Source organism: Rissa tridactyla, chromosome 4 (assembly GCF_028500815.1).
Source record: "Rissa tridactyla isolate bRisTri1 chromosome 4, bRisTri1.patW.cur.20221130, whole genome shotgun sequence".
Lineage (NCBI taxonomy): Eukaryota > Metazoa > Chordata > Aves > Charadriiformes > Laridae > Rissa > Rissa tridactyla.
The window spans coordinates 15,310,746-15,328,919 of record NC_071469.1 but is presented as its reverse complement, the minus strand read 5'-3'; the positions used below and the strand labels follow the sequence as shown (position 1 = coordinate 15,328,919).

Below are 18,174 nucleotides of genomic sequence, written 5' to 3'. Positions count from 1 at the left end.
ACATGATGGATTTTCTTCTTCCGGCATTCTTCTCACTCCTGGTTATCAAAGGCCAGAACACACCGGTACCTAAAGCAGACCTGCTTGAACATGTTTTGCTGCCTTTTGTACGAATGTGAAAGAATGGATCCTCACGCAAGCATTCCAAATTGAGAAACAAATTTGAAAAAAATTGCTACAATACACTGACTGATTTCTTGCCAAGACAGCTAGTGAGAAGCTTCTTGATCCATTCTTGCACTGACAAAATGAGAGGGGGAAATATGTACCTTCTGTAATTAAAAATTAAAACCAACCCATTCCCTGCAGTTTCCTCAAGGGAGAAAAAAAGTACCTTTGCTCTGCTTTCACTGCTTGGTGTCAGCAAAGTACTCCAAAGCTGAAAGAGTATTAATTTTTGTTCTCAGCACAATAGTACTGCTAAGGACTTAGCCCTAATTTAGCATGTTAAGATGAGGGGGGAAAGGGACAGTATTATGATTTAATAACAAAGAAATGGCCTAACTATAAAATTATTTTTCCTGTAACAAAAGAAAGAACTGTAGCCAGCAGGTGAGCAAGAGAACACTACAGGGCGTGGTAGAGATACTATTAAATTAACTGTGAAGCCAAAAACTCTCTGTGTGTGTGTGCAGGCGTGCGTGTGTGTGTGTGTATAAAATATCTGGCTATTTCAAACCATAGGAGCATGACAGCTGTGAAAAAGGAGTGCCGCAGGGAATTCTTTTAGAGTTTGATTTTTTTAAAAATATGTTTGACATGGAAAATGTTTTAGTACAAATAAAGCAACTGGTATTGAACTTAAAAAGTGTATGCGGAGGGGGAGGGAGAAAGAAGAGATTGCTGTGTGGAACAGGAATGAATAATTCATGATATTTAAAGAAAGAATGCCTCCGAAATGTTCTGCAAGGCAGTCCATGCTGGTAACTCCGATGGTTATTTTCCCCCCCATTTAAAGCATCATTAATTCAACATCTTTGTGATTTTTTTAAAACCTTGTAAGATATTTCTGAAAGAAACATTATTTAACTTAGATTAGGATCTTATTTATTCAGATAATTTCATATAAATATCAAAGAGATGAGTAGAATTGTTTAACCGTAAAGAGACAGCTTTAGTACTTTACAAAAAGGATCTAGGGGGTTTTTGTTGCCTTTTTTTTTTTTTTTTTTTTTTTAAGAAAAAAAACCAAACATCATCATTGCAAACTAAAATCAACCTCATGGAAGGGGGAAAATAAGAGGAGATATTTTGAACATTACTCCATAGGACACCAGTACAATATAGTGTTAGTGAATGCATTGTAGCAGAGCCCCATATGCAATCAGAATCCAATTGTTACTGGACTGTGTACAAGCGCATACTGTGCTCAATGGTCTGATGAGGTATTATGGATATGATGCAAAAAGACCTTGTGGATTAGACATGTACAATTTATTAAAAAAGTGAAACAACCAAACATTTAAACCAACCTGAATATAATAGCACTTCAGGTGGTAAAAAGGGAGAGTTCTGAGGAATCCAGTGACTGCAAAGACTTCAGCTATTGTGGGGGTGACAAAAAAAAAATAATCTAACTCTTGGAATGTCCTGATTATATTATTTTGTATTTCTGTATTTTCCCTCATTGCTATGTTTTGCTTTCAGTGTGGAAAGGTTCATGTAAAACAGACTGATTACTGAAAATCTCAAAAATGTACAGAGGAGCAGCCTATTAAAATGTAGTCTACAGGTAGTACATAACGCTGACTTTAAATAAGGAGCTTGAGCCAAGGTGGTATTCCATTAAATCATACCTACTGTGCAATTTACCCATCACTGTATTAATTTTCATGTTACCGATTACACTGCTAAATTATTTCAGCCTTCCTTCGTTCTTTACATTGACTAAGAATCCCAATGGCACTGTGTGATGCATTATTGCAGTGACTTAGTAATGGGAACACCCATAGATTGCTATAAGATATAATGTTGCGATGCTTATTTTGGATCAATAGTATCTCTTATTTTCTGGGGTATTTGTTGTCCCCTCAATGCAGAGGGCACACATTTTCAGTTTCCAGGGAACAGAACACAGAAATTTTAGTGCCTGTATCTTCATGTAACTGTAACATCAACTTCAGTAGATCTAAGAGAAAGTTAAAATTATATTTCATGCTATTTTTAGAAGTGATTTAATTTTGTTTTTCTCTATGGCTACCTTAAAGGAGTTGTTCCAAGCGAGAACCTCAAAGCAAAACAAGAAACAACCCAAACTGTGTTGAGCCAACTAGGTAGCTTTCCCAGGAAAGACCCACTCGATGCTGAAAAGAAATCACCCTGCATTAAACAGGGCTGAAATTTCTTGGGTTATGACAAATTTATCCTGTTTTAAGAAACATGTGCCAACAACAACTCTTTTCTTCTGGGAACCACTGGAGTTTCCTGGGTTATCTTGTCTGTGTGTCTATGGCCTTAAGACCCATTTTGTGCCCAAGCTTTACACGCTTGATTCGAACATTTGCTTTTGAAAATGAAAATCACGAGTATCACATTTATGTTTTGCCAGTTTGCCTACCAGCTATCTGCTAACAAAAAAGTTCCAAGGGAGCATGGCAAGTCTGTGCCCGGTGAAGCCTTTTGTTTTTGCAGATGTTTAGGCTTAGAGGAGTGCTGTGGAGCACAGGCAATCCTAGGACCATGTTTGCACTTGTCTGCTGCTATTCTCTGCTCATTGTCTGAACCTGCACGCATTGTTCTCCCGACAGGTGATAACTACCCTGTGCAGTTCATTCCATCAACAATGGCAGCTGCTGCTGCTTCTGGACTCAGCCCTTTACAGCTCCAGGTATGTGCCAGAACAAAAAAATGTGGGATCGAAGCCAACATTTTAGGGGAAAACTGCTAACCAGCTGTATGCTAAATAATAGTCTGAATGTTAAATAATTTTTGAGCACAGCCCAGGAGGATTAACACCTTGTGTACTTACGGTACTGCAAATATAGCAACGTTCAGCCAACCTTGATACTGTGAGTGACAGACATTGTTCTGTGTGTTTTATATTGGCAGAGTTGATGGTATTTTTTTAATTATATGACCAGTTGATGGGAGATATGTTCAAAGATATTTTTGTACTTTATTTTCATTTAGTCTTTCCCCTGTAGCTGCAATGCCCTACCTTTAATTGGACCAGTGAGTGTATCAAAACAAATGGGTGTTATTGAGGTTTTTTCTTTTTTTTCAGACAGTGTGGTGCTGACAATACAATAAAGTGCAAACTCTTTTAGCTTCTGTATTTGGGTAATCTCAACCTTTCCGTGCATTAAGCTGGTCAGATGCCAAGCATGGTCAGGAGCCTTGGTTTGGTCATTTATTTATTTTTGGCATATACAGAACGAAATGTTGTGAAAGAAAGATTTATGTGCCATATTATTAGCTAGCTTTTTGTGGCAAGAAGTTTTTAATTTCACAAGAAAAGACACAACAATGTCATAAATAATGAAGAAACAGTCAAAAGCTTTCAGAGTTAAAATGTGTGGAAAGGAAGTGACAGTGAACATGAGAGGAAAGGCCATTAAAGATGCATGTAACTATTTGCAAGTAAACCTTTGAAACCCCTGTTTGAGTTAGGTTAGAGCTGGGTTCAGATGTGAAGTAAGAATAAATTGTGCCTAGAGCAGCAACGTACTGCCATATTAATATCCAAATATCTACTTTGCTTACCCTTCTGCAATGATACAATTTTCCAGAGGGACTGAGGCAAATTAAAAATCTTCTTGTCTTTACCCAATGCCGATATTCTTCTTGCCGAGTTAACTTAGGATAAGTGAGAATGGGACCAGAACTCACTGTTTACTGATGGTCCAGAACTGGCAAAAAAGACCCCTTGAGTTTATGTCTGACCTAACCTACAATCAACACTTGTAAAGAGAACACCTGGACACTGCAGGGAAAGACGTCCCAAAAATACTTTCAGGTCATGATAGTATTATGTTAAGATTGTACCTTGGACAGGCTTCAAACCAAAGGGGAGTTTTTCAAAAGGAAAAATAGCAGGTATCCTTTAAAAATCTGTATTTGAATACTTATTAAAGCAAAAGTATCATTAGCTTTAGTTAAGAAAACACTTCAGAAATCAGTTTTCTGAATACAGAGACTTTTTGCTGCTTTTGAAATGCAATACAACAAATAGTGAGCCTACACAAGACTGTAAGGCAGGAAAGGATAAAAACTATTCAACTGCAAAAGAAACAGGATCTAAATCACAGACATTCCCGATTCTTTTCTTTGACAAGATCCATTTGTAGCTTGACCCACAGATTTATTTGCACATCAGCCTTGATCAGAATACAAGCAATAGTGCAATTTCATCAATTTGCAGAAATAATAGGTTAAGCTGTTAAACATGACGAGCACAATTAGAGAGAAAAGAAAACAACCAGCAAAGAAACTGGTGCTAATAAATTCAGAAACATTTGAGTGCTTGAGGGGGCAGAATTTCCCTTCAGATATATTTCTTGCAAAGGAGGGTTTTTTTGTTTGTTCCCACCCCTCTATTTTATTTGAATTTCACCTTTATGGGATTTCAAAACCTTTAATGTTTCATGGTCATAAGAGCTTAAGTAATAGAGTACTTAACCTTCAGGTGATACCTGCTCATCTGATTGTGAAATTGGCTGAACTAAATTTTATTTACTCCTACTATTAATATTCTCTTAGTGTAAATTCCCTAAATGTTTCCTAAATGAATACTTATTTGGGTGTGTTTGTTGGCGGGAATTTGTTGTTATACCTGATGCGTCATGAAGACTGATAGGGGTGTAGAATTTCAGCTCATTTTTCCATCTTTGCTTCCCTTCCCCCTTCTTTCTCTGTACAGTTTCTTTTCTTCCATGTACCCCACCCACTTATTTATTTACATGAATGCTGTGACCATGGTATCTGAATATTTCCCAAGTGCTTAAAAATACTGATCACAAAACTAATCTGTGTTCCTTTCAGCCAGTGGGAGAAATAGGTAATTCATTTGCAGGTTTGGTTTTGTTTCTACATGTGAGCGTGTGTGTGATATCTATGTTTAGGGAACTTGGAGAGGAAAACTATTTCAATTAAAAGAGCTTTGTAGTAGCTCTAAAATTTCAACTTTACCTGGGCATTATTATTAGTTCCAAAATTATATTCATAATCCATATCCAGCTGCAGTGGAAAGTCTGTCAGCTTCAGGCTTGTAATCTCTCCTCTTCTTTCACTTGTTTTTTTGGGATGATCATGCTTCAGGTAGGAACTAGCAGCAATTTTGTGTTCTCATCTTTCTGTGTGTTAGGGCAACTTCTATGGAAGCTCTGAATTTAATAGCGCAGAAAACAATTTACTCCCAGGTACATCATATAACGATAGCAATTATTCCACAGAGGATGTTTCTTCAGTGTGCAATTGGTAATTAATGATTTGACCACTTTATTCAAGCTATTTAGCAGATTGCTATTAAGATGATGTATTTTCTCTGAATTGTATGTCTGTGTTCACCAGTGGATTATGAATTTCTGTGAGTAAAAAACTTTAAAAATCATAACTACGAATTTCTCAAGTAACTAGTTTCACCCTCATGGGCCTTACATTAAAAAAAAAATAAATAAAAAATTTATTCCTCCTTCAGCAATAGACCTGTTTGACCCATCTACATTGATCACATTGATCAGCTAGTGGTAAAATATCATTAATATTCAGTTGTAGTTTTGAGTACCCTGAAAGAAAGTAGTAATTACCACACATTTTTATGCCAGTCCATGTTCCCTGAGGAACTTCCCCAGAGCTTCCTCTGCTTTGGATTGACATCAGATAGCTTCTTTTTATCTGTATACTGATCTCTTGAGGGTGGCATGATGATGGTGTTGACAAAAAGACTTAAAACCCTGTGTTCCACACTTCCCATTGGCAGCTCAGCTCCATCTTACCAGTTTCCTCAACAATTTGGCCAAGATTTAAATAATATGTGCGATAGGACCAAGCCTTGTTAGGACTCTCGGTGTAAGGGAGGATCTTGCTGATGAGGGAACAGTTCGCTAGGTATGGTCTAAGAAGAAGGACCAAGCTATTTCTGTTCACCCCTCCAGCTTCAAACAACCGTTGAGTGAATCCCATCAAATCAACCTTCTGCTAAATAGTTTACAGATATATTACCAAATACACCTGTAGCAGGTGTGCATAGTGGTGTGTGAACCAGTTCTGATGCATGTGTGTAACAAAAGTGTGTTGCTTTAATTAATCAGTGTGAGCAGTAAAACCTGTCAATAATTTTCCCTTTGCTCCTTTTTTTTATACCCATCTTCTTTGGAGTTTTCTCCCCTTTCCCATTTCTCTGAATTTTTCCCTAGTGGTCAAATGATTGCACTGATATTAACTGATTCTAGATCTGTGTGCCCAGTAGTCTTGCTAAATGAGTGAACTTGATCATGAAATGGGTTTTCCCAGCTTTCATGGTGCTGGTAGCAGTAACTTAGTTACTGGGAAGTCTCAGTGGTGGCAGAGGTGGCACCTTTATGTCCTTACTTTCAAACAAGGAATGTTACTATATGCTCTTTATTGTTTAAAAACATCTGCCTTCATTCTTAGATATTTCTACAAAGCAGCCTATGAGGTAAATAAGGAAATGTCACAACTGTCTCAACCACAACTGATAAACTGTTGATAGAAATGGAAGCACTACAATGATGCGAGCTGGAGTTATTCCTAAACAAAGTGAGCCCTAGGAAAAAAAAAAGCAAAACAAAAAAGCTTTCGTTCATAACTCTTTCCCCAAACTATTTGTGTAATTTGTCCTTCAAAATTTATCGCTTATAACACTAATGAACCTTGGCAAGTCTAAACTATAGTTGCAGCTGTGTTCTTGAAGCCTGAAGTTTTTATAATCCATTTAAAAAATTTAAATTTTAACTAAACACATATTTGTATATTTCTCTCCTCCCTTCCCATCTCATCTTATTCCTCCACACTCTCTTCTAATTGCGGACAAAGTAAATGACCTTTCTTTATACCGCTGGGTGCGTATCCAGTGCGCTGCTGAAGCATTGCATAGCCTGCCTCAGGGGCACAATATTAGTAGAGGGAAGGCCAAAGAATGCTATTTTTAGTTGAACAGTTCAGCAGATGGAGGCATGAATACTCATATATCTGAAGGTTGAGGGGTTTGAACCATTAATTTTGATAATGTATTTAACCCTGGGAACAATCAGAAACTGTAACTCTAAGGTTACAATGCTTTTGACCTTTGGAGAACAGAGGGCATTTGGTACAGTAAACAATATATTACATTTCTACTTATTCCAATTCTCTCACACATATAAATTTCAGGACATAGTTGACATTTGCTTTCCTCAGCTATTTTAGTGCTGGTCCTTAAAGTAAGTCAAGAAGAATGTGCAGGAAAGAGGCCAATGTAATGCGACAGTCATGTAAATATGGCCTTTAAATAGCTAAGATGTTAAATATGGCCTTTTATGAAGAAATATTATTCTCGGGAACTGGAATCTCGGTGACTTATTATTTCAATGAAAAAGTTGTTTTAGTGGACTGCTGCTCTTACGGAGTCTCCTCTATATGTAACCTTAAAGCAATTTTTTAGTGGGGCTAATGTGATCTGATAGTGATAGCTCACACTGGAGGTGATTTGGTCCCACTCTGGTACCACATCATGCAAAGTGATGTACCTGCCTTATGTCTTATTAAATGATGCATGCTCGTCTTCAACAAATATAGCAGTTAAATATCACACAGCTTAAGTATTTCTAATTAAAATATCTCCATGTGTCAGCATATTGGTAATGTATTATTTTAATCCATTTATTTTGTTTATGAAACAGTGACATATGTTTAGATTGTGAAATATATGAGCCTTAAAAATCACTTTATTGAAGAAAATTAATTTCTACAATGCTGTCTCAGTAATGTGTTCACTCACCCAGTCAGTCACTGGCAGGGCTGCCAGTCTTAATGTTGGTTAGACACAGTTTAACAGTTTTATCTGACATAACACTCTCGGATGTAGGCAATAATAATTTTTTCAAATGCAAAGACCACGGGGTTTTCCTTTTTTTTTTTTTTTTTTTTTTTTTTTTAAAACATAACGAAGAATGGGGATTGGGTAAATGTAAAAGAGATTTGGTGAGACCCATCACAATTAAAACCAGCTAGTTACCTTTTCAAAGTTAGACACTGTAATTTGTTTGTCAGCGGGTAGATGTTTGGGTCAGCACTGTGAGTGAGTGACTGTCAGCAGGAATTCCTACAAGACAAGTAATTTCCCTCAATGTATTACTGACAGATTGCTCACTTCTTCGAATCACTAGAGAAAACAAACTTAATATTGTTACAGGCAGAGTTTCTGTCTTCATTAGCCTTATAGAATGATTTTATGTAGCATTCAAAGACTACTGAGCTCTAGGTGGGCATATTTTAACAGAATGTTCCTTATTATGATACAGTGAATAGTGGCCTAAATTAAGGGAATGGTGCGTGCAAATTTCAGTATATGGAAGTAGTAAATTAAATATTTTGGTCCTTTTCTTACGTAGAAATTTACGTTGTAGCAGAAGAAGGAAAGAGGTTGAAAGAAGATTTTATTAGGGCTCTGAGAGACCAAGCAAGCCCTTTAATGAAAATAAAATTAAAAATATGCCAACCTTGCAATACTTAGGAAAATTTAATTAAAATCAATGAAATAGTTATACTTGTGCCTTTCCCTACTTGAATGTTTATGTCTCTGTATGTAATATCTGTGTTATCAAATTGAATTATATCAGTGGCAGTATCAATGAAAATTATGTCATTGAGCCAGTATTTTACCATATGACCCCCTTTCTTTGCAGAATTTCTTAATACTCCATCTTCTCCTACTCCTTCTCAACTTCAGCCCTGAATTATCTGGCAAAGTGATTTTCATCAGGAAAAGACAGCCCATCAAAATTGAGACTTTTGCAGTAAAATATCAATTCTGCTGAAATTTTGGCCAGGAGGATTTTCCTAGCTCCCCCAGTAATGGCATCCCTGGTCAAAATGAGACGAAGTCTCCCTATTCTCTTCAAGTTAATAAAAATGGACAGACAAACAAACAAAACTATCAGCTAGAATAATCAGTGTGGTGCAGCAGCATTGCAACTGCAAGATCCTTTTCTCACCCATTTAATGCCCTCCATCTCCAATGACTGCTTTAAACAGCATGTCTTTGTTACTCTCATTCTTGCTTAATGGAACAGTGTCACATTATTTAATAAAAAATTTATAGAAGTGTTTAAGGTAGAGACTGTTTCTATAGTTTGTAGCAGTTCTAGTACTTTCCTTGGATGTGGCAAGCCTAAATCCAGTCCTGGGCTTGTGTTTCCCCACAACGCAGGAAGGACACTAGCCACCAGACTGTTACACAGTCTGGCATAGCTCTCTCTTTCTGTTCCCTTCAGTTGTGGGGACCATTCCTCTGCCTTGGGAAGTGCTCCTGTCCTGCGCCAGCTCTCCTTTCCCAAGAGGGAAGACTTTTCAATCTGGCAGCTAGGGATCAGGCTCCTGGCGTGATTCCTGCCTTTTGCACCTTTAGATTTTACCAGGCGTAACAGCTGCCTTCCAGGCCCATATGCTCTGTTCCAGGGAGAATTTATGATTGAGATCATAAATGGCACAGACATAAACTCACTTATCAGGAAACTTGTATGTTTGATAGGATGTAATCCTTATAGCCTGAATTGCAGGGGGTTTCCTTTGTCTTTTCAGTCTGTATCAAGGCAGAAGCTTGAGCCCAAGTGACTGGAGGAGGCTGAGCCCCCAGCGTCAACAAGACGTTCTCACTGCCTTAACCATTGGCTGCCCCTCACTGAAAGCCCAGGCTCTATTTTAAAATAATTGTGCTTTGCAAAGCTCACTCCCTGGAGTATGTATTCACTCAGAAGCCAGTAAGAAGCAAATAAGTTACTGCTGCATTTACTGACAGAGCACCAGAGGCACCAGTACCACAGAGTGCCATCAGGGGATGAGCACGTTTTTTAAAGCTCTTTTAAAACTGTGGCATCCCTTTGGGGAATAGGCTGACTGTGAGGCAAACTCTGAGCTGGCAGTTGGATTCCTTCAAGCTTTCCAGAAATGTATATGGTATATGCCTTACAGGAATTAGCTGCAAGTGAACATGTTTCTGGAATTTTATTATACTTCTGATAACCGTAGAGCAAGCTGCTTAATTTGGCTACAAATTACAAACACGAAGGAATGTTTTCCTGTTTACAGGAAGGTGTTAAGGTGTTAACATATTTGGATGTTTAGGAATTTAGCAGCAATCGGATTAAAGACAAAAATGCCTTTTAAGTCAGGTCTATACACAAAGGAAAATAATACACTTCTGTATCTCGTTCTTTCCTGACTAATTGCTACAGAAAAAGAAAACTTAATAACTCACCTTTCATCTGAAGTAAAAGTTCTAAGAATAAGGATGGTTAGAGGAGAGCTTCTAGGTGTAGATGTACAGACACACGCACGCATGCTCAAAGGAAGCAGAAGAATTCTCTTAAAGATGTGTGGACTGGAAAGGCATCATCACTTGCCTTGTTTTGGAGGGTCTTTGATTATAAGAGAGTATTCTTTCCCACTGACCCAATTCAGAAAGAAAGGGAAATTTATTGAAGATGAGATAGAACTCATCAAATCAGTGTGTAGATATTGCTGACACTGAGTAGTCTTTTTAGATGACGAGATAGGAATGGCATTGCTCCAACACCCTGCTTGGCTAAGATGTGCTTTTGGTCTGTGATGTTTTTAGAATCCATGTGATTGAGAAACTAGAAAAGTATCCTAACTCATAGAAAGTATTGGAATCATCTGTCTGTTCATAAGATTCAGCCTGAAGGCTACATATGGCTGTGGGGCACAGCAGAAGGCTTGCATATCAGTCCTGAAAAAAGGAGGCTGGAGGGAGGAGCATCCTAAGGAATACAGGAAGAAAAACACATCATGCTTAAATGTCAGTATTAAAGGATTATTCAAAACTTAAAGGAATCATTCACAAAATCTATTGGAGTCAACACAATAGAGGACATATTTTGGTGTTGTAAATGAATTACAGTAAATAGCTAAGTATGAAAACAAATGAAGACGTATTTCAGATGCAGGAATAGTGAGAGTGCCTTGTCATGTCCACTGGCATTTTTGGAAGTGAAGTGAGAAGTAAAAGAGGTAAAGTCCTTTCAGAAAAGTGGCATCATTTGTCCTACATACTTGAAAGAGAACAAGTCACCAGATTTAACTAGTCTACAGCTTTATTAAATAATACATCTGTAAGCTACACATAGTAATTCATCCAGTACAGGCCATCTCTTCTGCTGCGGTCTTCAACACCTTGGGAAGGGCTAATATGAGGCCTCATAACCATTTTAATCTGGTCCCAGCACTATTGCTGGAATATCATCACACCCACTGCAGTTCAGAAAGGACAACAGGCTTACGCAAATTCACATTTGCTTGTGTAAAATACATCAGTTTACAATGAATTTGTAATAGTATGTTCCCAGTTACCTGGTTTTGAGGTGCAAATGTGATTTTTTTTTTTTAGATGTAATTTTTATAAGTCCATTTGAATATGTTTTACATAATTTTGTGTGCACTTCCTTTAAGGAAACTATTTAATTTTCCTTGAAGGTGCATGAAAGTTTCTAAATATATAGTAAAAGATCAGTGTGAGAGATCTGCTAAGCAGCCTGTAAAGCACAATTATTTCTAATGCTTTAAAATACCTGTAAACTAGGCTTGTTTTCTGCTTCACAAAGAAAACATTTCACTGTTTTCTGCATTTAAATATACATTTTAAATATGTTGACTTATCAGGTAACGCAGCAGGCTGAACAGGGACAAACCATTTTTAATGGTATGTTAATTGAATGGGATGCTAGAGATGCACCTGAGTGACTTTTTTCCCAGATGTGCCCCAGCTGACTGATAAAGCTTCTCCTGATCAGTAGAGCCAGTATATATTTATTATAGCCCTGTCTTTCGTCCATTTTCGCTAGTGAAAATAATAGAATGGCTGCGAGCTACCATATAAACTCTCTGTGTCTCTTATAAAAGTAGGAAAACATTACAGCTTCAAACCCCAAGCAGCACTTTCAAAAAATTCAGCTCTTAAATGTAGAGCTGCTTTGGCATCTTCTCACGAAGTGGGGATTCAGACATGGTAATTCAGAGAGGTAGTTTAAATGGGACTCTTCCTCTTCCCTACCTTGCTCCCATTTATTATTGGGATGGTGTCTCATTATTCTGTCATGGGAGCCTGTAGAAATTTAATTGCAGTGCTTTTGCCTCTCAGTATGATTAGCAGCGATAGGTGAGCATTCAGTTTTCTTGTTCTGTGTCTGTACAGTTCTACATGGGAAATGCTGCAATCGTTACATTTGACAATTTCTCCATCTGGGTGGTCAGTGAATGAACCCACCAACCTATGCCGGATCTTAAGAAATATTTCTAGAGCAGATTTATTGCCACTTCTTTTTTCCAGGTCCTGATTTCTTTTTCTTACACTTCTGTTTTTCTGTCTGCTGCCAGATTGACAAATGTAGGAGATCTACACTAGAAGCAGCAATTGTACAACTATCTTCTGTCCTGAACTGATTTTATCCCCTGTAGGATTATGAGAATAATTAAGTTTTTAGACCCCTTCAACTAAGATTGTCTACATTACTGACAGTCGTACCAGTGACATGGACATGTGCTTACTAGGAAACTCATTCACCAACTCATTTCACACAGCTCAACAAGCAGTTACTCATAATTGCTTGTAATCCCACTGACATGAGCCTGAATGAAACTCCTGACTTCTCTCACAAAGCTCATCTATGTATTAACACTTTTTAAAAATAAATATATAAAACTCTGAAATGCAAAATTTGATAAGCTTTGATAGCTATCATCCGTTCAGCAAACTTACTGTAATTAATTGCTTTTCAATCATATAATTTTATTTCCCTTATCACAGGGATTCTCTTTAAGCAGCTCCTTTTTATGCTCGCTTTAGTCCAGAACATATTTCTACACATAAAGTGTGTGAAAGTGTCTAAATTCATGAGTGAACCGCTCTTCATATAGTCCTCATACATTTATTGTTAAAGATACTTTATAATAGCAGTAAGGAATAAAAACCTGATTTTCGGAAGAGCTCCTAAAAGAATATCAGAAAACATTTTAAATTCTTGCTATGAATAATTTGATTTACAGTGTCACCAGAGAAGATAATATTATGATAGTGTAAAGTGAATGAAAAAACTGCACTCCGATGCAACCATCTGGTTATATTTTCATATTTTGCTGATTGATCTGGTTATATTTTTATTTTAAATAAGTGCTGCTCGTTTGATTTCCTTGGACACAGGAGAAGGAGTTCAAAATACTAGAGCCTTTGTTTGTAGGTGTCTTTGGATCCATGCTTCCTCGTCCTTGGTTGCTTTCCTAGGTAAGCTTCTTTGTTAACTTTAGTGCCATCCACAGTTTTGATGAGGTAGAATTTATGCTATAAAAATGCCAAAAGCAAATTCTCATAGAAGCAAACATAGGAAAATCACAGAAAGATTTATCTTCAACGTTTCACGTTTTGTGTCGAGTAACATTATCCACTGGAAACTCGAAATTACTTTTTCAAGCAAATGCAGTTGTCCTTTGCCGTGACTGGCTTTCTACCAAAGGCTTAAATGAACTTATATTTTATTTATCCATCTGTTTAATTCTGTATCAAATACATACTAGTTTTCAGTGGAGTGTGCCAGTTATTTTGCAAAATCACGAAAAAAGTTAAAGATTTTTTTGCCAATTTCCAAGCTGGGTAGTACAATGTATAATCTGGGAGAATCACAAAGATAAGTCGATTGTGTTCTTTTCTGGGCACAGTAACGGGAGAATTGTGATCAAAAAGTAGCATATCAGTAATCTGACAGCATTAAATGAAGGAATGCAAATCTTTATGCACAAGAGAAAGATTTTATTGACATTTCTGCTATCCTGCTGCAGAGGAAATGGCTATAGACATTTGCTGAAGTTTTTACATATTGTGGCATTCTTTTTTGTTCTTGATGCTTACAATATTTTATTAAAATAACAGATTTTATTCATGCTCCCATTTTATCTTTAATAGGAATACTTTATGGTTGTGTTCAGATATACCTAGTTCAGACACTGTAGTAATGCAGTAGCGGTGTATCCACTTCATGAGCAGCACAAAGAAAACGGTGATTTGTTCAGGTTATCAGAGGGTGTGTTTAAATGGAAGGTCTGAGAGCTACTTCCTTTTTCTGGGTACAGGCGCTCACCCCATGTGGAGGTGGGACACAAAAGTATTAAGTGCCTCCTGCCTTCTGTGCGCCTGTTTCCTGACACACGGAGGTGAGCCATGTCCCCAGGCTGGCCAGAGAAGACTAAACCAGGAGACTGCGCTGTGCGAGTGCTCCTGCTCTGCAATTGCAGAGGAAGACTCCTGGTTAAACTACCTCTCATTAGGTTCTCCACTTGAGAAAAAATACAGGGAAAAAAGATGCGCTCTCAGTTTGGGCTTTGATCTTGCTTTCATAAATGACTCAAAGAATTTGCATGGTAGCATGCAGCTATTCTATTATTGTTGCTAGCAAAAATACAAGAGAATAGATACACAAAGTAGAAGAGATGAGAACGGTTAGCGTTCCTTTATTCCTTGTCAGACCTTAATCTAGATCAACTAAAATGCTTTGTCACGCCTCAAGATAAAACGTCAATGTTTACATATTCCTATCTTTTAGACAAAAGATGCCTATTGTTTTAGAACTCCTGAGGTACTATCTATAGAAAATTATAAATATGTAACAGATGCCTATGTTCACCTCATTTTTACACATTTTTTGTGAAGAGCAGTTGTTACAACTGCAACAAGCAATTTGTCTTAAATATTTCTGTGTTGTTTTTTTTTCTTTTGTCTTTTTCTTACACCATAAAGAATTAAACCAGGGTAAAAATAGTAAGATGAGAAGCTAGGTGTTATGGCCTTTTTCTCCATTAGGAGAAAAAATGCTAAGCATATATTTTATAAAAAGGGTTGGGTTTTTAAATTATTGCATTGTCCTTCCTGCTATTTGTCTAGATTTTTAGTTTTGGGGTTCCAAGTGTTTCATGCTTATTTTTGTGTCTGCATAGAGCTTTTTTTAGTGATACGTACACTGAGCTATGAGACTGCAGTCTTTTGCTCCCACCCTCATTCAATTCCCTACTTTGTGCGGCAGCCTCAGTGTATTCAGCAGGTTGTACGCCAGCAGATGAAACAGATGTTTAGGCCATACTGGAATGGAGCGGCATGCTGCATCAGGACCTGGATATTCCTCTTGACATCTGGATGCTGCTGGGCTGGGAAGCCTGCCTTAGGCCAGGAGGCTGTAGGAGCCTTGTGGCAGTAAACATAGGGTCCTTGCTGCTCTTTAAGCGATTAGTGCACTGAAGCAGCAATAATGCTGAATTATCGCTTGGTTGCGTTCTTCTAAGGAATCTTGGGACAAAGGGATAGTCAAGGAGGAGTATTTACAGTAAAGTCATGTTCAGAAAGACAAGACTAATTGCCGTGTATTAAAAAGCTTTCTTTCAACTAATTTAATAGTAAAATTGTTGTGAATACTTTAGGAAACTTTTTACAAAGCAGTAAACAAATAGCTTGCAGGAAAACCTCCCTTTCTCATTTAAAATCATTACGATGAAAAAAGACAATTTCAGCTACTTTCCAATTTGATGGTCTGGTCGAATTGTATGGAACAGACAACAAAATGTGACTGAAGACATGAAATTGACGGTATACTAATGTTCATGCCTGCTGGAGACAAAAATGTGAACTTCTAATAGCTGCAGGGAAGAATATTAGGTATGGAAGCTGTCTGACTTATGCATTGATTCTTTATAGTTTCACTTTATCAAGTTGAAAATTGTGCTGTATGTGCTGCTACAACCTAAATTGTCTGATGCAGCACTTTCCTTTACGATGTGTGTTATTTAAACACAATAGACAGTATATTGCATGGAAATAGGTGTTTAATGTTTTGTGATTACTAGCTGATGGACAAAATAGCTTTTAGCATGGATTACCCACCCCTAATAAATTTTCACTGTTAAGACCGATGTGTTTAAATGATGGCCCTCCCAAACAGGTTACAGCTTTTTGGAGACTGTGAGGTAATATTTTGAAGATGACCAGTTTGTTGCTCTCATTTAACCTCCAGTATTCTAAAGGGGTTATATTTAATTAATACTGGCTAAAGGCCTGACCTGAGAGGCAACAAAAAGTGATTGAACTGCATTTTCAGATCCAGGCCGTAATCTGTTGGGAGAGGAATAATAATAATAAAAAAAAAATTAGAAAGCACCATTTACTGAAATTCTTTCTAACTAAGCTGTATTTCAATGGGCCATTTAATGCTCAGATGGACAAAGGTATTACTTCAGTCATTGAATTGTATCAAACCCTTTCTCAGAGGCCCAGTTTAAAAACTCTACAGGAAAAGTGGCTTAGCATCATATTCTCAGCAGACCAACACTCAGTCTGTTTGGAAAGGCGGGGGGAAAAAAAAAAAAAAGTGAAATGAGGTGAGACACAGCCGCCAAGTCAGTGAGGATTTTTACCTCTCCCTTCAGTCAGTGGCTTCACAAGGGAATTGCTCTTCAGAAAGCAAGACCTCTGTATTTGCTACAGAAGGCTTTCAGTTTATGTTTTTTATTTAATATTTTTTTTTTCCAGTAGCTGTTACGTTGTTCCCCCTGGTCAGCTTTCGGCCTGCCCGTTGTTTTTTCTGACATGGCAAAAATACACTTTTCTCTCTGGGGGACTTAGGACCAGTACCTACACTTTACAGGGTTAGATTTTTGACTCGGTCAAAACTTGGAAGAAATAGGAAGTCTCATTTAAATATCGGAGACTCTGACACTTGTGACCTGAGTATTTTATTTCAATAGAGCCAACATTATATATATTCTATGGTGATATGAGATACCTAACGTAATTTCATAACTTCGATTGTATAAAAATTTTAGGATACATTTTTGAATTCGTATTTTTTGCAGAGAGGAAACTTTTCTTTCACAATTTTGGTGCTATCTATCTCATTAAAACTTCCCAGCAGCCTTGTAGGATGATGAGGTGACATTATGTCTTCGAAACTTGTAAAGGTGCTGTAAAACTAATAAATCAATGGCTTTACTTCCTAAGGGGAAACAAATACAACACTTCAGAGGCAACTGCCAGGTGCCGAATTGTATACATTGTCTTAGCTACTTGCAGTGATTGATAATTTATTTGAGCTGTAAGCATTCTTTCATGGCTTTGCCCACAGCTTTACAGTAAGCAGGCTGTCAACAAGCAGTTGCCGAGAGCTTGTATTTAATTGTCATAATTCAATTAAATCAATGCCATTTGACTTCTAAGGGGTATGATCTCAGGAACAATGCCTAAATGAAAGTTGCCTTCATTTAGGCAGCAAAGCGGAGTGGGCTGTTTTGGTGGCCATTTCTACTTCATTATGTCAAAGCAGGATGAGGTCGAAACAATGAGAAATACAGTTTGCAAATGAAACAGAAATGATCTTCAGAGCACCTTGATGCACATGTGCCTGAAGGCAAGTTAGTTCTTTATTGCATGGGTGCATATATTTTAGGGCTCTAGCATTTCTCTAAATTAACATGACTGTCACTTGAGAGAGACTTTGGGATTGCATGTCTATGCTCTCAGGCCATGATAATAAACAGGTGGGAAAAGGGAAAAACGAATGAGCGAGTGAGTGAGTATCTAAACATGGATCTTGCTGCAGGTATCTTCTCATTCTGCTTTGTTTCCCCCCAGCCCCGAACATCAGCATGAGCCTTGAGGCCAGAATGTATTCTCTGTAAATCCTTTATTTAAAAATAAGCAATGTTAATAACATTTAAAGAAAAATTAGTCAAATGGTAATTTCATCTTCAGTTTACATTTCCCATTACATTAAAAATTTAAGCAGATATTTTATAGCTGGCAATACTTAGTCAGGCTCTTCCAATACAAGTCCATACTGTGATGAATAAAACCAAACAAAATAATAGTGCAGGAACCACAGCATGCAAGAATAAGTCAAGGACAAAAAGGTCTATCATTTCTTCAGGATACATGCCAATGCGATCATTTAGTCCATTCATATTTTGAGC

At 37.4% G+C, this 18,174-nt stretch overlaps 1 protein-coding gene across 11 annotated transcripts in view; it reads left to right on the top strand.

The window, feature by feature from the left end:
- Positions 1-18,174, top strand: part of SOX6 (SRY-box transcription factor 6) — a 378,055-nt gene that overhangs the window by 281,331 nt on the left and 78,550 nt on the right. For all 11 annotated transcript variants that reach the window (XM_054200766.1, XM_054200763.1, XM_054200768.1 and 8 more), the window contains one exon: positions 2,748-2,827. In XM_054200766.1, the coding sequence (XP_054056741.1) occupies positions 2,748-2,827 (80 nt within the window). The remainder of the gene's footprint in view (positions 1-2,747; positions 2,828-18,174) is intronic.